This window comes from Nerophis lumbriciformis, linkage group LG05, assembly GCF_033978685.3.
Source record: "Nerophis lumbriciformis linkage group LG05, RoL_Nlum_v2.1, whole genome shotgun sequence".
NCBI classification, from domain to species: Eukaryota; Metazoa; Chordata; class Actinopteri; order Syngnathiformes; family Syngnathidae; genus Nerophis; species Nerophis lumbriciformis.
The window spans coordinates 15,158,841-15,176,906 of record NC_084552.2 but is presented as its reverse complement, the minus strand read 5'-3'; the positions used below and the strand labels follow the sequence as shown (position 1 = coordinate 15,176,906).

General features: G+C 46.0%; 1 protein-coding gene and 1 pseudogene across 1 annotated transcript in view; one reads left to right on the top strand and one right to left on the bottom strand.

Annotated features, from left to right (window-relative positions):
- ttll12 (tubulin tyrosine ligase-like family, member 12) overlaps window positions 1–18,066 on the top strand; it is a 79,186-nt gene that overhangs the window by 39,984 nt on the left and 21,136 nt on the right. Inside the window, exons 5-8 of the mRNA XM_061961234.1 lie at window positions 4,737–4,870; window positions 6,801–6,877; window positions 13,814–13,930; window positions 15,978–16,166. Of these exons, the coding sequence (XP_061817218.1) occupies window positions 4,737–4,870; window positions 6,801–6,877; window positions 13,814–13,930; window positions 15,978–16,166 (517 nt within the window). The remainder of the gene's footprint in view (window positions 1–4,736; window positions 4,871–6,800; window positions 6,878–13,813; window positions 13,931–15,977; window positions 16,167–18,066) is intronic.
- Window positions 12,636–13,652, bottom strand: LOC140678830 (beta-1,3-galactosyltransferase 1-like; annotated as a pseudogene).

Sequence of the window (18,066 nt, the reverse complement as noted above, 5' to 3'; positions counted from 1 at the left end):
TAATTAATTTCTGTTTTTAAACTATATTTAAAGTAGAGTGTTGGTGGTACAACAAATACTAATGTTTTCAAATGAATGAATAATTGTGTTATTAATAATTTTTACGATATCAATCAAAATAATCCGGGTTGGGGAGGAGATCTTGCCCCAAGTGGAGGAGTTCAAGTACCTCGGAGTCTTGTTCACGAGTGAAGGAAGAGTGGATCGTGAGATCGACAGGCGGATCGGTGCGGCGTCTTCAGTAATGCGGACGCTGTATCGATCCGTTGTGGTGAAGAAGGAGCTGAGCCGGAAAGCAAAGCTCTCGATTTACCGGTCGATCTACGTTCCCATCCTCACCTATGGTCATGAGCTTTGGGTCATGACCGAAAGGACAAGATCACGGGTACAAGCGGCCGAAATGAGTTTCCTCCGCCGGGTGGCAGGGCTCTCCCTTAGAGATAGGGTGAGAAGCTCTGTCATCCGGGGGGAGCTCAAAGTAAAGCCGCTGCTCCTCCACATCGAGAGGAGCCAGATGAGGTGGTTCGGGCATCTGGTCAGGATGCCACCCGAACGCCTCCCTAGGGAGGTGTTTAGGGCACGTCGGACCGGTAGGAGGCCACGGGGAAGACCTAGGACACGTTGGGAAGACTATGTCTCCCGGCTGGCCTGGGAACGCCTCGGGATCCCCCGGGAGGAGCTGGACGAAGTGGCTGGGGAGAGGGAAATCTGGGCTTCTCTGCTTAGGCTGCTGCCCCCGCGACCCGACCTCGGATAAGCGGAAGAAGATGGATGGATGGATGGATGAATCAAAATAATATTGATTATAATTTTTTGCCATAAAGGTCCAGCCCTGCTGTATTACTAAAACAATCGCTAGTGGAGTGTGCATCAAATGTGCATCAATCTTGCGTCTGAGTCTTTATTTTGTAAACAATCATAACAAAAAGGAAGCCAGTTTTGTTTGCATGAGTGAATGAACGTGCAACCTTTATCCTAATTATGTATCTGAGCTGCCACCTTAACGTGGTAGAGGAGTTTGCGTGTCCCAATGATCCTAGGAGCTATGTTGTCCGGGGGCTTCCATGCCCCCTGGTAGGGTCTCCCAAGACAAACAGGTCCTAGGTGAGGGATCAGACAAAGAGCAGCTCGAAGACTTCTATGGAAATGCAAGAACCGAGACTCAGATTTCCCTCGCCCGGACGCGGGTCACCGGGGCCCCCCTCCGGAGCCAGGCCCGGAGTTGGGGCACGATGGCGAGCGCCTGGTGGCCGGGCCTGTCCCCATGGGGCCCGGCCGGGCACAGCCCGAAGAGGCAACGTGGGTCCCCCCTCCAATGGGCTCACCACCCATAGCAGGGGCCATAGAGGTCGGGTGCAATGTGAGCTGGGCGGTAGCCGAAGGCAGGGCACTTGGCGGTCCGATCCTCGGCTACAGAAGCTAGCTCTTGGGACGTGGAACGTCACCTCGCTGGGGGGGAAGGAGCCTGAGCTAGTGCGCGAGGTAGAGAAGTTCCGGTTGGATATAGTCGGACTCACCTCGACGCACAGCAAGGGCTCTGGAACCAGTTCTCTCGAGAGGGGCTGGACTCTCTTCCACTCTGGCGTTGCCAGCAGTGAGAGGCGACGGGCTGGGGTGGCAATTCTTGTTGCCCCCCGGCTCAGAGCCTGCATGTTGGAGTTCAACCCGGTGGACGAGAGGGTAGCTTCCCTCCGCCTTCGGGTGGGGGGACGGGTCCTGACTGTTGTTTGCGCTTACGTGCCAAACAGCAGCTCAGAGTACCCACCCTTTTTGGATTCACTCGAGGGAGTACTTGAGAGTGCTCCCCCGGGTGATTCCCTCGTTCTACTGGGGGACTTCAACGCTCATATTGGCAACGACAGTGAAACCTGGAGAGGCGTGATTGGGAAGAATGGCCGCCCGGATCTGAACCCAAGTGGTGTTTTGTTATTGGACTTTTGTGCCCGTCACGGATTGTCCATAACGAACACCATGTTCAAGCATAAGGGTGTCCATATGTGCACTTGGCACCAGGACACCCTAGGCCGCAGTTCTATGATCGACTTTGTAGTTGTGTCATCGGATTTGCGGCCTCATGTTTTGGACACTCGGGTGAAGAGAGGGGCGGAGCTTTCTACCGATCACCACCTGGTGGTGAGTTGGCTGCGATGGTGGGGGAGGATGCCGGACAGACCTGGCAGGCCCGAACGCATTGTGAGGGTTTGCTGGGAACGTCTGGCAGAGTCTCCTGTCAGAGAGAGTTTCAATTCCCACCTCCGGAAGAACTTTGAACATGTCACGAGGGAGGTGCTGGACATTGAGTCCGAGTGGACCATGTTCCGCACCTCTATTGTCGAGGCGGCTGATTGGAGCTGTGGCCGCAAGGTAGTTGGTGCCTGTCGTGGCGGTAATCCTAGAACCCGTTGGTGGACACCGGCGGTGAGGGATGCCGTCAAGCTGAAGAAGGAGTCCTATCGGGTTCTTTTGGCTCATGGGACTCCTGAGGCAGCGGACAGGTACCGACAGGCCAAGCGGTGTGCGGCTTCAGCGGTCGCGGAGGCAAAAACTCGGACATGGGAGGAGTTCGGGGAAGCCATGGAAAACGACTTCCGGACGGCTTCGAAGCGATTCTGGACCACCATCCACCGCCTCAGGAAGGGGAAGCAGTGCACTACCAACACCGTGTATGGTGCGGATGGTGTTCTGCTGACCTCGACTGCGGAAGTTGTGGATCGGTGGAGGGAATACTTCGAAGACCTCCTCAATCCCACCAACACGTCTTCCTATGAGGAAGCAGTGCCTGAGGAATCTGTGGTGGGCTCTCCTATTTCTGGGGCTGAGGTTGCTGAGGTAGTTAAAAAGCTCCTCAGTGGCAAGGCCCCGGGGGTGGATGAGATCCGCCCGGAGTTCCTTAAGGCTCTGGATGCTGTAGGGCTGTCTTGGTTGACAAGACTCTGCAGCATCGCGTGGACATCGGGGGCAGTACCTCTGGATTGGCAGACCGGGGTGGTGGTTCCTCTCTTTAAAAAGGGGAACCGGAGGGTGTGTTCTAACTATCGTGGGATCACACTCCTCAGCCTTCCCGGTAAGGTCTATTCAGGTGTACTGGAGAGGAGGCTACGCCGGATAGTCGAACCTCGGATTCAGGAGGAACAGTGTGGTTTTAGTCCTGGTCGTGGAACTGTGGACCAGCTCTATACTCTCGGCAGGGTCCTTGAGGGTGCATGGGAGTTTGCCCAACCAGTCTACATGTGCTTTGTGGACTTGGAGAAGGCATTCGACCGTGTCCCTCGGGAAGTCCTGTGGGGAGTGCTCAGAGAGTATGGGGTTTCGGACTGTCTGATTGTGGCGGTCCGCTCCCTGTATGATCAGTGTCAGAGCTTGGTTCGCATTGCCGGCAGTAAGTCGGACACGTTTCCGGTGAGGGTTGGACTCCGCCAAGGCTGCCCTTTGTCACCGATTCTGTTCATAACTTTTATGGACAGAATTTCTAGGCGCAGTCAAGGCGTTGAGGGGATCCGGTTTGGTGGCTGCAGGATTAGGTCTCTGCTTTTTGCAGATGATTTGGTCCTGATGGCTTCATCTGGCCAGGATCTTCAGCTCTCACTGGATCGGTTCGCAGCTGAGTGTGAAGCGACTGGGATGAGAATCAGCACCTCCAAGTCCGAGTCCATGGTTCTCGCCCGGAAAAGGGTGGAGTGCCATCTCCGGGTTGGGGAGGAGATCTTGCCCCAAGTGGAGGAGTTCAAGTACCTCGGAGTCTTGTTCACGAGTGAGGGAAGAGTGGATCGTGAGATCGACAGGCGGATCGGTGCGGCGTCTTCAGTAATGCGGACGCTGTATCGATCCGTTGTGGTGAAGAAGGAGCTGAGCCGGAAGGCAAAGCTCTCAATTTACCGGTCGATCTACGTTCCCATCCTCACCTATGGTCATAAGCTTTGGGTTATGACCGAAAGGACAAGATCACGGGTACAAGCGGCCGAAATGAGTTTCCTCCGCCGGGTGGCGGGGCTCTCCCTTAGAGATAGGGTGAGAAGCTCTGTCATCCGGGGGGAGCTCAAAGTAAAGCCGCTGCTCCTCCGCATCGAGAGGAGCCAGATGAGGTGGTTCGGGCATCTGGTCAGGATGCCACCCGAGCGCCTCCCTAAGGAGGTGTTTAGGGCATGTCCGACCGGTAGGAGGCCACGAGGAAGACCCAGGACACGTTGGGAAGACTATGTCTCCCGGCTGGCCTGGGAACGCCTCGGGATCCCCCGGGAGGAGCTGGACGAAGTGGCTGGGGAGAGGGAAGTCTGGGCTTCCCTGCTTAGGCTGCTGCCCCCGCGACCCGACCTCGGATAAGCGGAAGAAGATGGATGGATGGATGGATGTATAAAATAAATTTTTTTTTAAATGTAGTACGATTGTTAAATTTGAGGTGGTATTAGGTAAGGACTCATCGTGTTATTTTGAAGGCACACATTTTGGGGAAAAAAATAAAAAATAGGCAAACCTAAAATAAATCTTTCTTTTCAATGTATTCAAACTGTTATTTCAGTATCAGTTAGAGACCATCTGTCTGCTAAGGAGAAGGAAAAAAATGCTTGTTAGCTTTCAAATTCTCTACTCCAAATGGTTCAAGGACAGCTCTACATTTACTTTGGTTTTTGGGGGCGTTTTATCCTTCAAACCCAAAGTTGCATTATATATTTTTTTAAATCCATCAATAATGCAATAACAAAAATGATTGACTCGCTTTGAATTATTTCATTTGACAGATGAAGTAACACGTGACTTTGCATACGGTGAGTCAAACCCTCTGGTGAGACAATGTCGTCTGTTACCATGGATACCTGCTGATCTACAAGGGCTTTGTGAGAGAACCACAGAACCAGCGGATTCATACTATGAGGTGGGCATCATTGTTGATCATATTAAATCAATCAATTCCTTTATTGTCATTGTCATAGTAACACAAATCCTGCTCAGGGTCGTGGCAGCCATGTAAACATCTTAAAGGGGACCGGCTGTCTTGCCCAAGGACACAACAGCAGTGACTTGGCTGGGCCATGCCGTCCCCCCATATATACAAACCCCAAACCAGTGAAGTTGGCACGATGTGTAAATCGTAAATAAAAACAAAATACAATGATTTGCAAATCCTTTTTAACCTACTGTATATTCAATTGAATAGACTGCAAAGACAAGATATTTAATGTTTGAACTGGAAAACGTTATTTTTTGCAAATATTAGCTCATTTGGAATTTGATGCCTGCAACATGTTTCAAAAAAGCTGGCACAAGTGGCAAAAAAGACTGAGAAAGTGGAGTAATGCTCATCAAACACTTATTTGGAACATCCCACAGGTGAACAGGCTAATTGGGAACAGGTGGGTGCCATGATTGGGTATAAAAGCAGCTTCCATGAAATGCTCAGTCTTTCACAAACAAGAATGGGGCGAGGGTCACCACTTTGTAAACAGATGCGCGAGCAAATTGTCGAACAGTTTAAGAACAACATTTCTCAACCGGCTATTGCAAGGAATTGAGGGATTTCACCATCTACGGTCCGTAATATCATCAAAAGGTTCCAAGAATCTGGAGAAATCACTGCACATAAGCAATGATATTACGGACCTTTGATCCTTCAGGTGGTACTGCATCAACAAGCGACATCAGTGTGTAAAGGTTATCACCACATGGGCACAGGAACACTTCAGAAAACCACTGTCAGTAACTACAGTTGGTTGCTACATCTGTAAGTGCAAGTTATGCAAAGCGAATGCCATTTATCAACAACACCCAGAAACGTCGCCGGCTTCACTGGGCCCGAGCTCATCTAAGATGGACTGATGCAAAGTGGAAAAGTGTTCTGTGGTCTGACAAGTCCACATTTCAAATAGTTTTTTGAAACTGTGGACGTCGTGTCCTCCAGAACAAAGAGGAAAAGAATCATCCGGATTGTTCTCGGCCCAAAGTTCAAAAGCCAGCATCTGTGATGGTATGGGGGTGTATTAGTGCCCAAGGCATGGGTAACTTACACATCTGTGAAGGTACCATTAATGCTAAAAGGTACATATTGGAGCAACATATTTTGCCATCCAAGCAACGTTATCATGGACGCCCCTGCTTATTTCAGCAAGACAATGCCAAGCCACGTGTTACAACAGTGTGGCTTCATAGTAAAAGAGTGCGGGTACTAGACTGGCCTGCCTGTAGTCCAGACCTGTCTCCCATTGAAAATGTGTGGCGCATTATGAAGCCTAAAATACCACAACGGAGACCCCCGGACTGTTGAACAACTTAAGCTGTACATCAAGCAAGAATGGGAAAGAATTCCACCTGAGAAGCTTCAAAAATGTGTCTCCTCAGTTCCCAAACGTTTACTGAGTGTTGTTAAAAGGAAAGGCCATGTAACACAGTGGTAAAAATGCCCCTGTGCCAACTTTTTTGCAATGTGTTGCTGCCATTAAATTCTAAGTTAATGATTATTTGCAAAAAAAAAAAAAAAAAAAAAAAGTTTCTCAGTTCTCAATGTTAAGTATCTTGTCTTTGCAGTCTATTCAATTGAATATAAGTTAAAAAAAGATTTGCAAATCATTGTATTCTGTTTTTATTTACGAATTACACCACGTGCCAACTTCACTGGTTTTGGGTGTTGTATTTGCGATAAATATAGAAATGTATTTATTAAAGCACTAATGATAACATACGTTAGCTGGTGGTGTTCTTGTTTTATTGTTTGGTTTGAAAAATGTAACTTTGAGCAAGTTGCAAACTTTAACGAGACTAGAAACGAGGTGGAGTACATTCAATAACTGTTGTGTCTGTGCTACGTCCAGTCTGTCTTTCAGGAGACCAAAGAGTTGCTTCCTGTGGAAATCCAAACCTCTGCTTTACCCAAGGACAAAATACTGAAGTATGTCTACAATATGAAGACATATTTGCTTCTTGTAAACATAAAACACAAAAGTTCAGTCCTTAGTTCTGTTGATTTCCGGTGTATTGCCAAATATATTTTTTATTTCACCTTTATTTAACAAGATTAGAAACGTGTTGAGATTACAAATGGTTTATTTATATAATTAAGTTGATTAAATCAGTGGTATTCATTAATATATAGATTGGTTTATTTAAAAAAATTAAAAGCCTTAAATACTCTGAAGACATGTTGCTTTTTATGTATATTTTAAAATGATTAATTTGTAATTATTATGCATTTTGTAGGGTGAGCACAAATGCAAATTGTTTGCAACTGGAGCATTATTTAAATGGGAGTTGAATGTACTTCTTATCGCAGGCCTGGGCAATTATTTTGGACTGGACTATGGACTGGACTCTCACAATATTATGTTAGATCCACTATGGACTGGACTCTCACAATATTATGTTAGATCCACTATGGACTGGACTCTCACTATTATGTTAGATCCACTATGGACTGGACTCTCACAATATTATGTTAGATCCACTATGGACTGGACTCTCACACTTATGTTGGATCCACTATGGACTGGACTCTCACAATATTATGTTAGATTCACTATGGACTGGACTCTCACACTATTATGTTAGATCCACTATGGACTGGACTCTCACACTTATGTTAGATCCACTATGGACTGGACTCTCACAATATTATGTTAGATCCACTATGGACTGGACTCTCACACTATTATGTTCGATCCACTATGGACTGGCCTCTCACACTATTATGTTAGATCCACTATGGACTGGACTCTCACAGTTTTATGTTAGATTCACTATAGACTGGACTCTCATACTATTATGTTAGATCCACTATGGACTGGACTCTCACAGTATTATGTTAGATTCACTATGGAGTGGACTCTCACAATATTATGTTAGATCCACTATGGACTGGACTCTCACACTATTATGTTAGATCCACTATGGACTGGACTCTCACACTTATGTTAGATCCAGTATGGACTGGACTCTCACAATATTATGTTAGATCCACTATGGACTGGACTCTCACACTATTATGTTCGATCCACTATGGACTGGACTCTCACACTATTATGTTAGATCCACTATGGACTGGACTCTCACAGTTTTATGTTAGATTCACTATAGACTGGACTCTCATACTATTATGTTAGATCCACTATGGACTGGACTCTCACAGTATTATGTTAGATTCACTATGGACTGGACTCTCACACTTTTATGTTGGATCCACTATGGACTGGACTCTCACAATATGATAGTTAAAGTTAAAGTTAAAGTACCAATGATTGTCACACACACACTAGGTGTGGTGAAATTTGTCCTCTGCATTTGACCCATCCCCTTGTTCACCCCCTGGGAGGTGAGGTGAGCAGTGGGCAGCAGCGGTGCCGCGCCCGGGAATAATTTTTGGTGATTTAACCCTCAATTCCAACCCTTGATGCTGAGTGCCAAGCAGGGAGGTAATGGGTCCAAATTTTATAGTCCTTGGTATGACTCGGCCGGGGTTTGAACTCACAACCTACCGATCTCCGGGCTGACACTCTAACCACTAGGCCACTAACTAGGCCAGGGGTCGGCAACCCGCGGCTCCGGTGCCGCATGCGGCCGTTTGATCACTCTGATGCGGCTCAACTACATACTTGCCAGCCCTCCCCCGGTTTTCCCGGGAAACGTCCGGATTTCAGTGCCTCTCGGACTTCAGTGCCCCCCCCGTGCGTCGGTTGAGGTGGGCGGGGTTTGGTAGCGGGGGTGTATAAAGTAGCCCGGAAGAGTTAGGGCTGCATGGGATTCTGGGTATTTGTTCTGTTGTGTTTATGTTGTGTTACGGTGCAGATAATCTCTCGAAATGTGTTTGTCATTCTTGTTTGATGTGGGTTCACAGTGTGGCGCATTATTAGTAAGAGTGTTAAAGTTTTTTATACCGCCACCGTCAGTGTAACCTGTGTGGTTGTTGACCAAGTATGCCTTGCTGTCACTTTCGTGGGCGTGCAGAAGCCCCATACAACGTGTGGCCGGGCCGTCACGCTGGTTGTAGTGTGCGCTAATTGCTGTACCATCACGGCACGTTCGAGAGAATAGTTGACCTGAAATTCGTAGTCTGCCGGAAAAATCGGGAGGGTTGACAATTATGACGCTGTCAAGCGCCATTCATATAAAACTTGCGGGCCGCACTAACATTCAATTTTCATATTAAGGTGTGGGCCGCGTGTCTGAGACCCTTGGTTTATACATAGCACAAAGCACAAAAAAACCTTGTATGCAGCGTTATTACATTTTAAATTTCAAAAGATTTTTGTGGCTCCCATTGTTTTCTTTAATTTGTGAAACTGGTCGAAATGGCTCTTTGACTGGTAAAGGTTGCTGACCCCTGGACTAGGCTCACAATCCATCCCAAGGAGGACCCCGCTGCTGACATAAAAAAGCAAGACTGGAGTTAGTAAAAACTTACCTGAGGAAGCCAAAATCCTCTGGAAGAACGTCCTGTGGACCGATGAGACTAGAGTGGAGCTTTTTGGTAAAGCACATCATCACCCTGTTTACAGAAAACAAAATGAGGCCTTCTAAGAAAAGAATACCATTCCTACAGTCAAACATGGTGGAGGCTCACTGATGTTTTGGGGTTGCTTTGCTGCTTCTGGTACCGGATGCCTTGACTGTGTGCATGGCATCATGAAATCTGAGGACTACCAAAGAATTTTGGGGCATAATGTAGAGCCCGGTGTCAGAAAGAAAACTGGCCCCCCTTGGATTCGGTACCCCCTATGCAACTGGCTGCTTGACAGACCCCGGTTTGTGAGAGTGGGCGACAACACCTCCAGTGCCATCTCCCCGAGCACCGGCTCCCCCCAGGGCTGCGTCCTGAGTCCGCTGCTGTTCACGTTGATGACCCATGATTGCTGCGCCAGGTCCACTACCAACCACATTGTGAAGTATGCGGACGACACGACAGTAGTGGGCCTCATCCGTGACAACAACGACATGGACTACAGGGAGGAGGTGAAACATCTGGTTGATTGGTGCAGAACCAACAACCTGGTCCTGAACGTCGACAAGACCAAGGAGATCATCGTCGACTTCAGGAAGCACCAGTCCAGCCATGCTCCACTCTTCATCAACGGCACAGCAGTGGAGATGGTGAGCAGCACCAAGTTCCTGGGGGTGCAGATAACTGACAATATGACCTGGTCCCTACACACCGGAGCTCTTGTAAAAAGAGCTCAGCAGCGCATGCACTTTTGGCGTCGGATGAAAAGAGCACAGCTCCCTACCCCCATTCTCAGCACATTCTACAGAGGCACTATAGAGAGCCTGCTGACCAACTGCATCTCTGTCTGGACTGGAGCCTGCAATACCTCAGACTGGAAGTCTCTCCAGAGAGTGGTGAGGACGGCGGGAAAGATCATCAGGACTCCTCTTCCTCCTCTCCAGGAAATCGCAAAAAGCCGCTGCCTGACCAGAAAACCCACCCCCAATAAGGACTGTTTTCACTGCTGGACTCTAGAAAGAGGTTCCGCAGCCTCCGTAGCAGAACCTCCAGGTTCTGTAACAGCTTCTTCCCTCAGGCCGTAAGACTCTTGAACGCATCATAATAATCCCTTCAATTACCCCCAAAAATGGATTAACTCGCTGTAATATAAAGACAATATAACATACATCCATAAACGTGGATGCACCTTATTGCTTTTTTATCCTGCACTACCATGAGCAAATGCAACAACATTTCGTTCTTATCTGTACTGTAAAGTTCAAATTTGAATGACAATAAAAAGGAAGTCTAAGTCTAAGTGTAAGAAAGCTGGGTCTCCATCAGAGGTCATGGTTTCGGCAGGACAACGACCCAAAGCATACTTCAAAAAGCACACACAAATGGCCGTCAATGAGTCCAGATCTAAATCCTATAGAACATCTGTGGAGAGATCAAAAAACAGCAGTTGGGAGAAGGCATCCTTCAAATCTGAGAGATCTGAAGCAGTTTGCAAAAGAAGAATGGTCCAACATTTCAGTAGCAAAGTGTAAGAAACTCATTCTTGGTTACAGGAAGGGATTGATTTCAGTTATTTTTTCCAAAGGGTGTGCTACCAAATATTAGGTTGAGGGTGCCAATAATTGTGTCCAGTCCATTGTTGGAGTTCTGTGTAAAATAATATCAGATTTGGCTTTTTTTGTGTGTGCGTCTTGTTCCAATGCAAGCAAAAGAAATAAACATGTGAGTACCAAAGCATTTTTAATTTCAACAATTTTCTGGGAGTAGTGGTGCATTATCTGAGAGAAATGCAGGTGTGCTAATATTTTTGGCCATGACTGTAATAGAAAACCTCACAATAATGTCTGATTGAATGCTAAAAACGTTATGACAGACCACCTTAAAAAAACGGAATGGAATTTTAAATTTTGTTTACTGAATGAGACACCCAGAAGGTACATGGAAATAAAGAATGTGGGCTTTACAATATTAACTATGAACGATAAAACACTGAATATTGACAACATAGGACCGTCACATCCCGTCGATCGACATACTTTACAATCAAGCAAAACGCAACAAAAATGCAACAAACACAGCGAAATATGAACGCGAAGGCTACAAAAACTCCCCACCTATGATCTGATATATCACTAAGCTTTAGAACTTTCTTGTAAAAATCTACTTCCGTGTCTGACCCTGACACGCGCATTTCAAGCTGGACGCTCTGGAAACACTCTGTGGAAACGCTCCCCACCCACACTGCTTGGTGCCTCGTCTGAGCTGCTGTGACTTTGATTACCATCGCAACTAATTAGATTACCATAGTAACTAATTAGATTACCATAGTAACCAGTATATCATGCAAAAGTGCAGATTCCAACCATTGTGAAGTAAAGTGAAGTGAATTATATTTATATAATGCTTTTCGCTAGTGGCTCAAAGTGCTTTACATAGTGAAACCCAATATCTAATTTACATTTAAACCAGTGTGTTGTTTGGCCAGTCAACCTATTTCCTGTTTGAGTCGGGTGACCCCCGACCCCTATTCTCTACTCCTACCTGTGAGGGCTTCCAACCAGATGTTGCTAATGTCTTTATACTTTCTCCTAAAATCAAAGCCTGCATTCCTTTAGAGTCCAATTTTCTGCGGACAAGAGCCACCACTCTCTAGAGAGCTTGTGATGGACATCTGCACCCGAAGCTATCTAAGGGCATATTTCCTTAGTAGGATAATCCTCTAAAGGATTCTGTGACCAAATACAAATACATGCTAGTTCACAATCATATAAGAAAATTGTAGTGAAGTGTGAAGTGAATTATATTTATATAGCGTTTTTCTCTAGTGACTCAAAGCGCTTTACATAGTGAAACCCAATGCCTAAGTTACATTTAAACCAATGTGGGTGGCACTGGGAACAGGTGGGTAAAGTGTCTTGCCCAAGGACACAACGGCAGTGACTAGGATGGCGGAAGCTGGAATCGAACCTGGAACCCTCAAGTTGCTGGCACGACCCCTCTACCAACCGAGCTATACCGCCCCAGTGATTAGCAGCGGTAGATATATGTGTGTATGTGTATATATATTAATAATGAAGAGAGATATTTGAATTGCGAAGTCAATTCCAAGCAAGAACATTGATTGCAGAATTGCGCAGCAACCAAACAGGTCTGACCACCTGCAACAGGTCCAAGAAAGGACGCCCGTGAAGAACTCCTTCCTTCCTCTTCTTCTTGCTTATTTAAACACATAACAGCTTTTATATCCTCGTGAGAAATCCTTCCAGGCGTGCAGAAGTTTCGAAGAATTAAAGCCGTTGACAAGAACCCGTCTAGCAAACGAGCACCTGTCGTACTCCAGATCGCGGACTTCAAACAAATTCCTGAACGTCCGCCAGCTCCTGGAGTATGCGGGCCGGACTCCCAGCACCCGCAGGCACAGTCCCACGTACACGTCCTCCAGAGGGATGATGCGGACGGACCTGGACGCCCGGGAGATGCCGGCGGCCAGGTCTCCTGAGAAGACGTAACCGGCGCCTGAGACGTACGGAGGGAAGCTGTCCTCGGGGTACATCTGCTCGGAAATTTTCCACTTGTGGTTGGGGTCCCTCTTTGGTTTGCCGTCGCTTATGACCAACCCCGTGATGAAACGGCGCCTCGGAGACCTGCTCAGAAGAGGAAGAAGGTAGAAGACATTGACGAACATGTCGGAGTCCACCTTCATGGCGTAGGACACGTTGGGGCAGTGGACGGCCAGCCAGTTCATAATCATCACGGTCTTGATGGTCAGGTTCTGGTAGGTGTCCAGGAAGTCCATCTGGATGACGTCAGCATGTGTCCTGCTTTCCTCCTCCAGCATGTCCTGGACGCTTCTCGGCCGGCCCCCAACGGGGAGTCCCATGTAGAACAAGGTGAGGGTGTCCTGGCTGGCGCCCCCCTACGTCATCTTGATGGCCTCCCGAGCTGAGGACGCATGAGGGGCCACCGGGACCATGAAGACTAGGAACGGGATTGAGCTTTTGCAGGCGCCAGGCTGGTTCAGGAGGTACTTGTACGTTTCCGGGGACAGACGGACGATGTTGAACGGACGCGTTTCTATCTAGCAAGCCGTACACGTAGAAGAAAATCACTAGAGAGACGACGAGTGGCTTTACATACCTTCTTCCCCTTGAAAATCCGGGGGAGAAGGTGTAAATCTCGCGCCAGGCCGTACCCATATCCGCAGCAGGTCTCCAAGGTGAACAGCCTCTGGCATGTTACACCATTGAACCATTGAAATACTTTGTATAGTTCAAGACTTACGGTCATTTGAAAACATCACTGCAAGTCCAACATTAAGAGATTGATTTAAGAGCATGCTAATTACACAGCTTTGCCATGCACATGCTAAATCTCTATTTTCAATTTTCCTTCAAGGGTTTACTCTGAAATGTCCCAAGTAACTAACAACTTGAAACACGCACGTTTCCAGCTGACGGACAATGAGGAGGAGGCAGATATCATTTGGAGCTACAACCACATTAAAGACTACAGGTGAGAAGCTTCCATCCATTGTCTTTTGGTTATCTGGGTGTGGGTCTCGGGGGACGTCTCTGGCCACCTCCTTCAGCTCCACCAGGGGGACACGGGGGCGTTCCTAGGCCAGCTGCCAGACAATCTTTAATCATGCCTCCTCCTGTTTGGGTGTACCCTGACCATCTCCGTGAAGCATCTAGGAGAAGTAAGAAGTAGATGTCCTACCTCAACTGGTTCATCTCGATGAGCTTCAAGAGGTAGTCACCTGAAATAGTTATCCCTTCCCAGGTGTGCTTGAAGCTCAGCGAGAGAATGCCAAGATTGTGCAAAGCAGTAATCAGAGGAAAGGGTGGCTATTTTGAAGAAACTAGAATATAAAACATGTTTTCAGTTATTTCACCTTTTTTTTGTTAAGTACATAAACTCCACATTCATAGTTTTGATGTCTTCACTGACAATCTACAATGTAAATAGTCATGAAAATAAAGTAAACGCATTGAATGAGAAGGTGTCCAAACTTTTGGCCTGTACTGTATGTATGTATATATATATATATATATATATATATATATATATATATATATATATATACAAACCCCGTTTCCATATGAGTTGGGAAATTGTGCTAGATGTGGCAATAAATACTGATAAAGTTGAGGAATGCTCATCAAACACTTATTTGGAACATCCCACAGGTGTGCAGGCAAATTGGGAACAGGTGGGTGCCATGATTGGGTATAAAAGTAGATTCCATGAAATGCTCAGTCATTCACAAACCAGGATGGGACGAGGGTCACCACTTTGTCAACAAATGCGTGGGCAAATTGTTGAACAGTTTAAGAAAAACCTTTCTCAACCAGCTATTGCAAGGAATTGAGGGATTTCACCATCTACGGTCCGTAATATCATCAAAGGGTTCAGAGAATCTGGAGAAATCACTGCACGATCCCTCTGGCTGTACTGCATCAACAAGCGACATCAGTGTGTAAAGGATATCACCACATGGACTCAGGAACACTTCAGAAACCCACTGTCAGTAACTACAGTTGGTCGCTACATCTGTAAGTGCAAGTTAAAACTCTCCTATGCAAGGCCAAAACCGTTTATCAACAACACCCAGAAACGCTGTCGGCTTCGCTGGGCCTGAGCTCATCTAAGATGGACTGATACAAAGAGGAAAAGTGTTCTGTGGTCTGACGAGTCCACATTTCAAGTTGTTTTTGGAAACTGTGGACGTCGTGTCCTCCGGACCAAAGAGGAAAAGAACCATCCGGATTGTTATAGGCGCAAAGTTGAAAAGACAGCATCTGTGATGGTATGGGGGTGTATTAGTGCCCAAGACATGGCTAACTTACACATCTATGAAGGCGCCATTAATGCTGAAAGGTACTTACAGGTTTTGGAGCAACATATGTTGCCATCCAAGCAACGTTACCATGGACGCCCCTGCTTATTTCAGCAAGACAATGCCAAGCCACGTGTTACATCAACATGGCTTCATAGTAAAAGAGTGAGGGTACTAGACTGGCCTGCCTGTAGTCCAGACCTGTCTCCCATTGAAAATGTGTGGTGCATTATGAAGCCTAAAATACCACAATGGAGACCCCCGGACTGTTGAACAACTTAAGCTGTACATCAAGCAAGAATGGGAAAGAATTCCACCTGAGAAGCTTAAAAAATGTGTCTCCTCAGTTCCCAAACATTTACTGAGTGTTGTTAAAAGGAAAGGCCAGCGTGTTGCAGCCATGAAATTCTAAGTTAATTATTATTACGTTTGTGTTTGTTAATCGTGGCAGACGTGGAGGTAGTGCCAACATTTGGTCGTCGAGATCTGCTTATTGACAAATTTACTAAAAAGTTCCAAAAATCGTTATCTGACTTCGATTTTAATCTGTGATTCAACAAAGCTTTTAAAAACCTCATGGTTCTATTATTTCATTATTGTTACTTTTGTCAGTTTCAAGTTATTTCAGTGACCACTGGGTCTTTTCTTTCACAGAAGGCTGTCAACAGTTTTATTCACATCTGTACTTTTTCTCCATTTGAATATTTTCTTTTCTAACAGGAGGTTTAGTGAGGATCGACCTCACGTCCTATTGAACCAGTTTCCCTGCGAGAACCTTATCACTGTAAAGGATTGCCTTTCTGCCTTGGCCCGGAGACTGGAGATTGGTTCTGATGTGATACCGGAAACCTTCAACCTCCAGACAGAGCTTCCACAGTTCATAAGGCACTATCAACTGACACACCAGAGGTTTTTCTTTTCTTCTTCTTTAAAAAAAAAATCCATTACAATGAAAATCTGTTATTGTATTTTCCGCGCGCCAGTGCATATAAGCCGCACCCACTAAATAAATACAAAAATATAACACTTTTCCATATATTAGTCGCACCAGACTACAAGCCACATATATATTCATCCCAAAATGAGTTTACACAGAAACAATTCTGTAAATGTCTATTTAAAGACCTTAATTGTTTGCAAACGGTGTCTGTAACGCGGCAGTAAAACAGCTGATCAAACAAAACAGAAGTCATGGTCATGGACCCACTAGCTGTGCAAGCCAGCTATCCAAACAGCTAAAAAGACTCAATAACTCCACGGTGACGGATTGGTGAATTTATTGGGGAATTTGCAAAACTGGAAAAAATACAAAATTAATGTCATTGTAAGTTAATAATACTAACACAGACACTCGTAAACGTGTTAGCATTTCAGCTAATGCTAACAACACTCGCTTGGTTACATTATGATAGCACATGCAAATATGCATGAAAACGCTCCTACAGACATCACACATTGGACGGTTTAGTAAGTATAAACAGTTTTAGTTTCATGGACAGTTGGACAGTTTTGTCCTGGTTAATGCTGAGATGCTTGACAGGGTTTTTCTACAATGAAACCCACCACATGTCTTTTAGATTCAATTCCAACCAAATATTTTTGAATATTTTATGGTTCTTTGACAGAGGAGATTGTTAAACATCTTCGATTGCTTGCTTCAGACAGAGGTCTTTCCACAGGCGCCTGCTAAAGAGGCGCAATTTAATCCTGAAAGTCTTTATAATTTTAGACGAGTATCAAACTTATAATTTTTAAGTAACATTTTAGAAAAGCCTGTTTTAAACAACCGTTTAATTTTTCTAAATACATGTAATATTTTAAATAAATTTCAGTATATATTTACGGTGAACCACATTAGACAACCCTTTTAAAGATTGTGAACGATCCCAGGTTGAGTGCCGACTCTCAGAAACGGTCTTGGTTCTACTGGATCTTAGTGCTTCCTTTGATACAGTAGATCACCTCATTCTTTGAAATAGACTGAAACACCTGTTGGGCCTCTCTGGTACTGTTCACAAATGGTTCATGTCCTATCTTTCAGACGGAACATTCTTGGTTACTATGGATAACTGCGCCCCAAAAACCCATGACATCACATGTCGATCAATCAATCAATCAATGTTTACTTATATTGTCCTAAATCACAAGTGTCTCAAAGGGCTGCACAAGCCACAACGACATGGTCTTGTCTTGGAGCTTCAGCACTTCCTGCAAGAACTGGTAAACTCAGTCGGACGGGGGCCCCACACACACCTCATAGAAGCTCACCACTCGGATATTATTCATCGCATTTTTTAGAGAGGAGATCCACGGTGGCAATTCGCTTGTTGACACTAGCACGGAGGTCAGTTAGCTCGTTAGCATTAGCAGCGAGCTCCAGGCTAGCCATGGCCCCACTATGGGATGAGAGAATGATCTCGAATGGTTCCATAACAGCTGCTATCTCTCCGCTGACAACGGATTTAAAACGGTCAAGGATGTCGGCTCACATTTCGTCCCTTTTCCGACTTCCTCTATGATATCTGGATCCAGACACGCACGATGCTTGGCGTGTCGGATTTTCCTAGGCCAGACTGAGGAATTGACAGTTGCAATGATAAAAAATGAAGCTGTGCACGACAGGTTAGTCAAAGTATTGTTGAGTTGACGGCTGGAGCCAGCAAAAGTGAGAGTAAAACACAAAAAAGTCACATTTCATCAGAGCCCCCTCCATACTTGCCAACCTTGAGACCTCCGAATTCGGGAGATGGGGGTGGGCGGGTGTATATTGTAGCGCCCCGGAAGAGTTAGTGCTGCAAGGGCTTCTGGG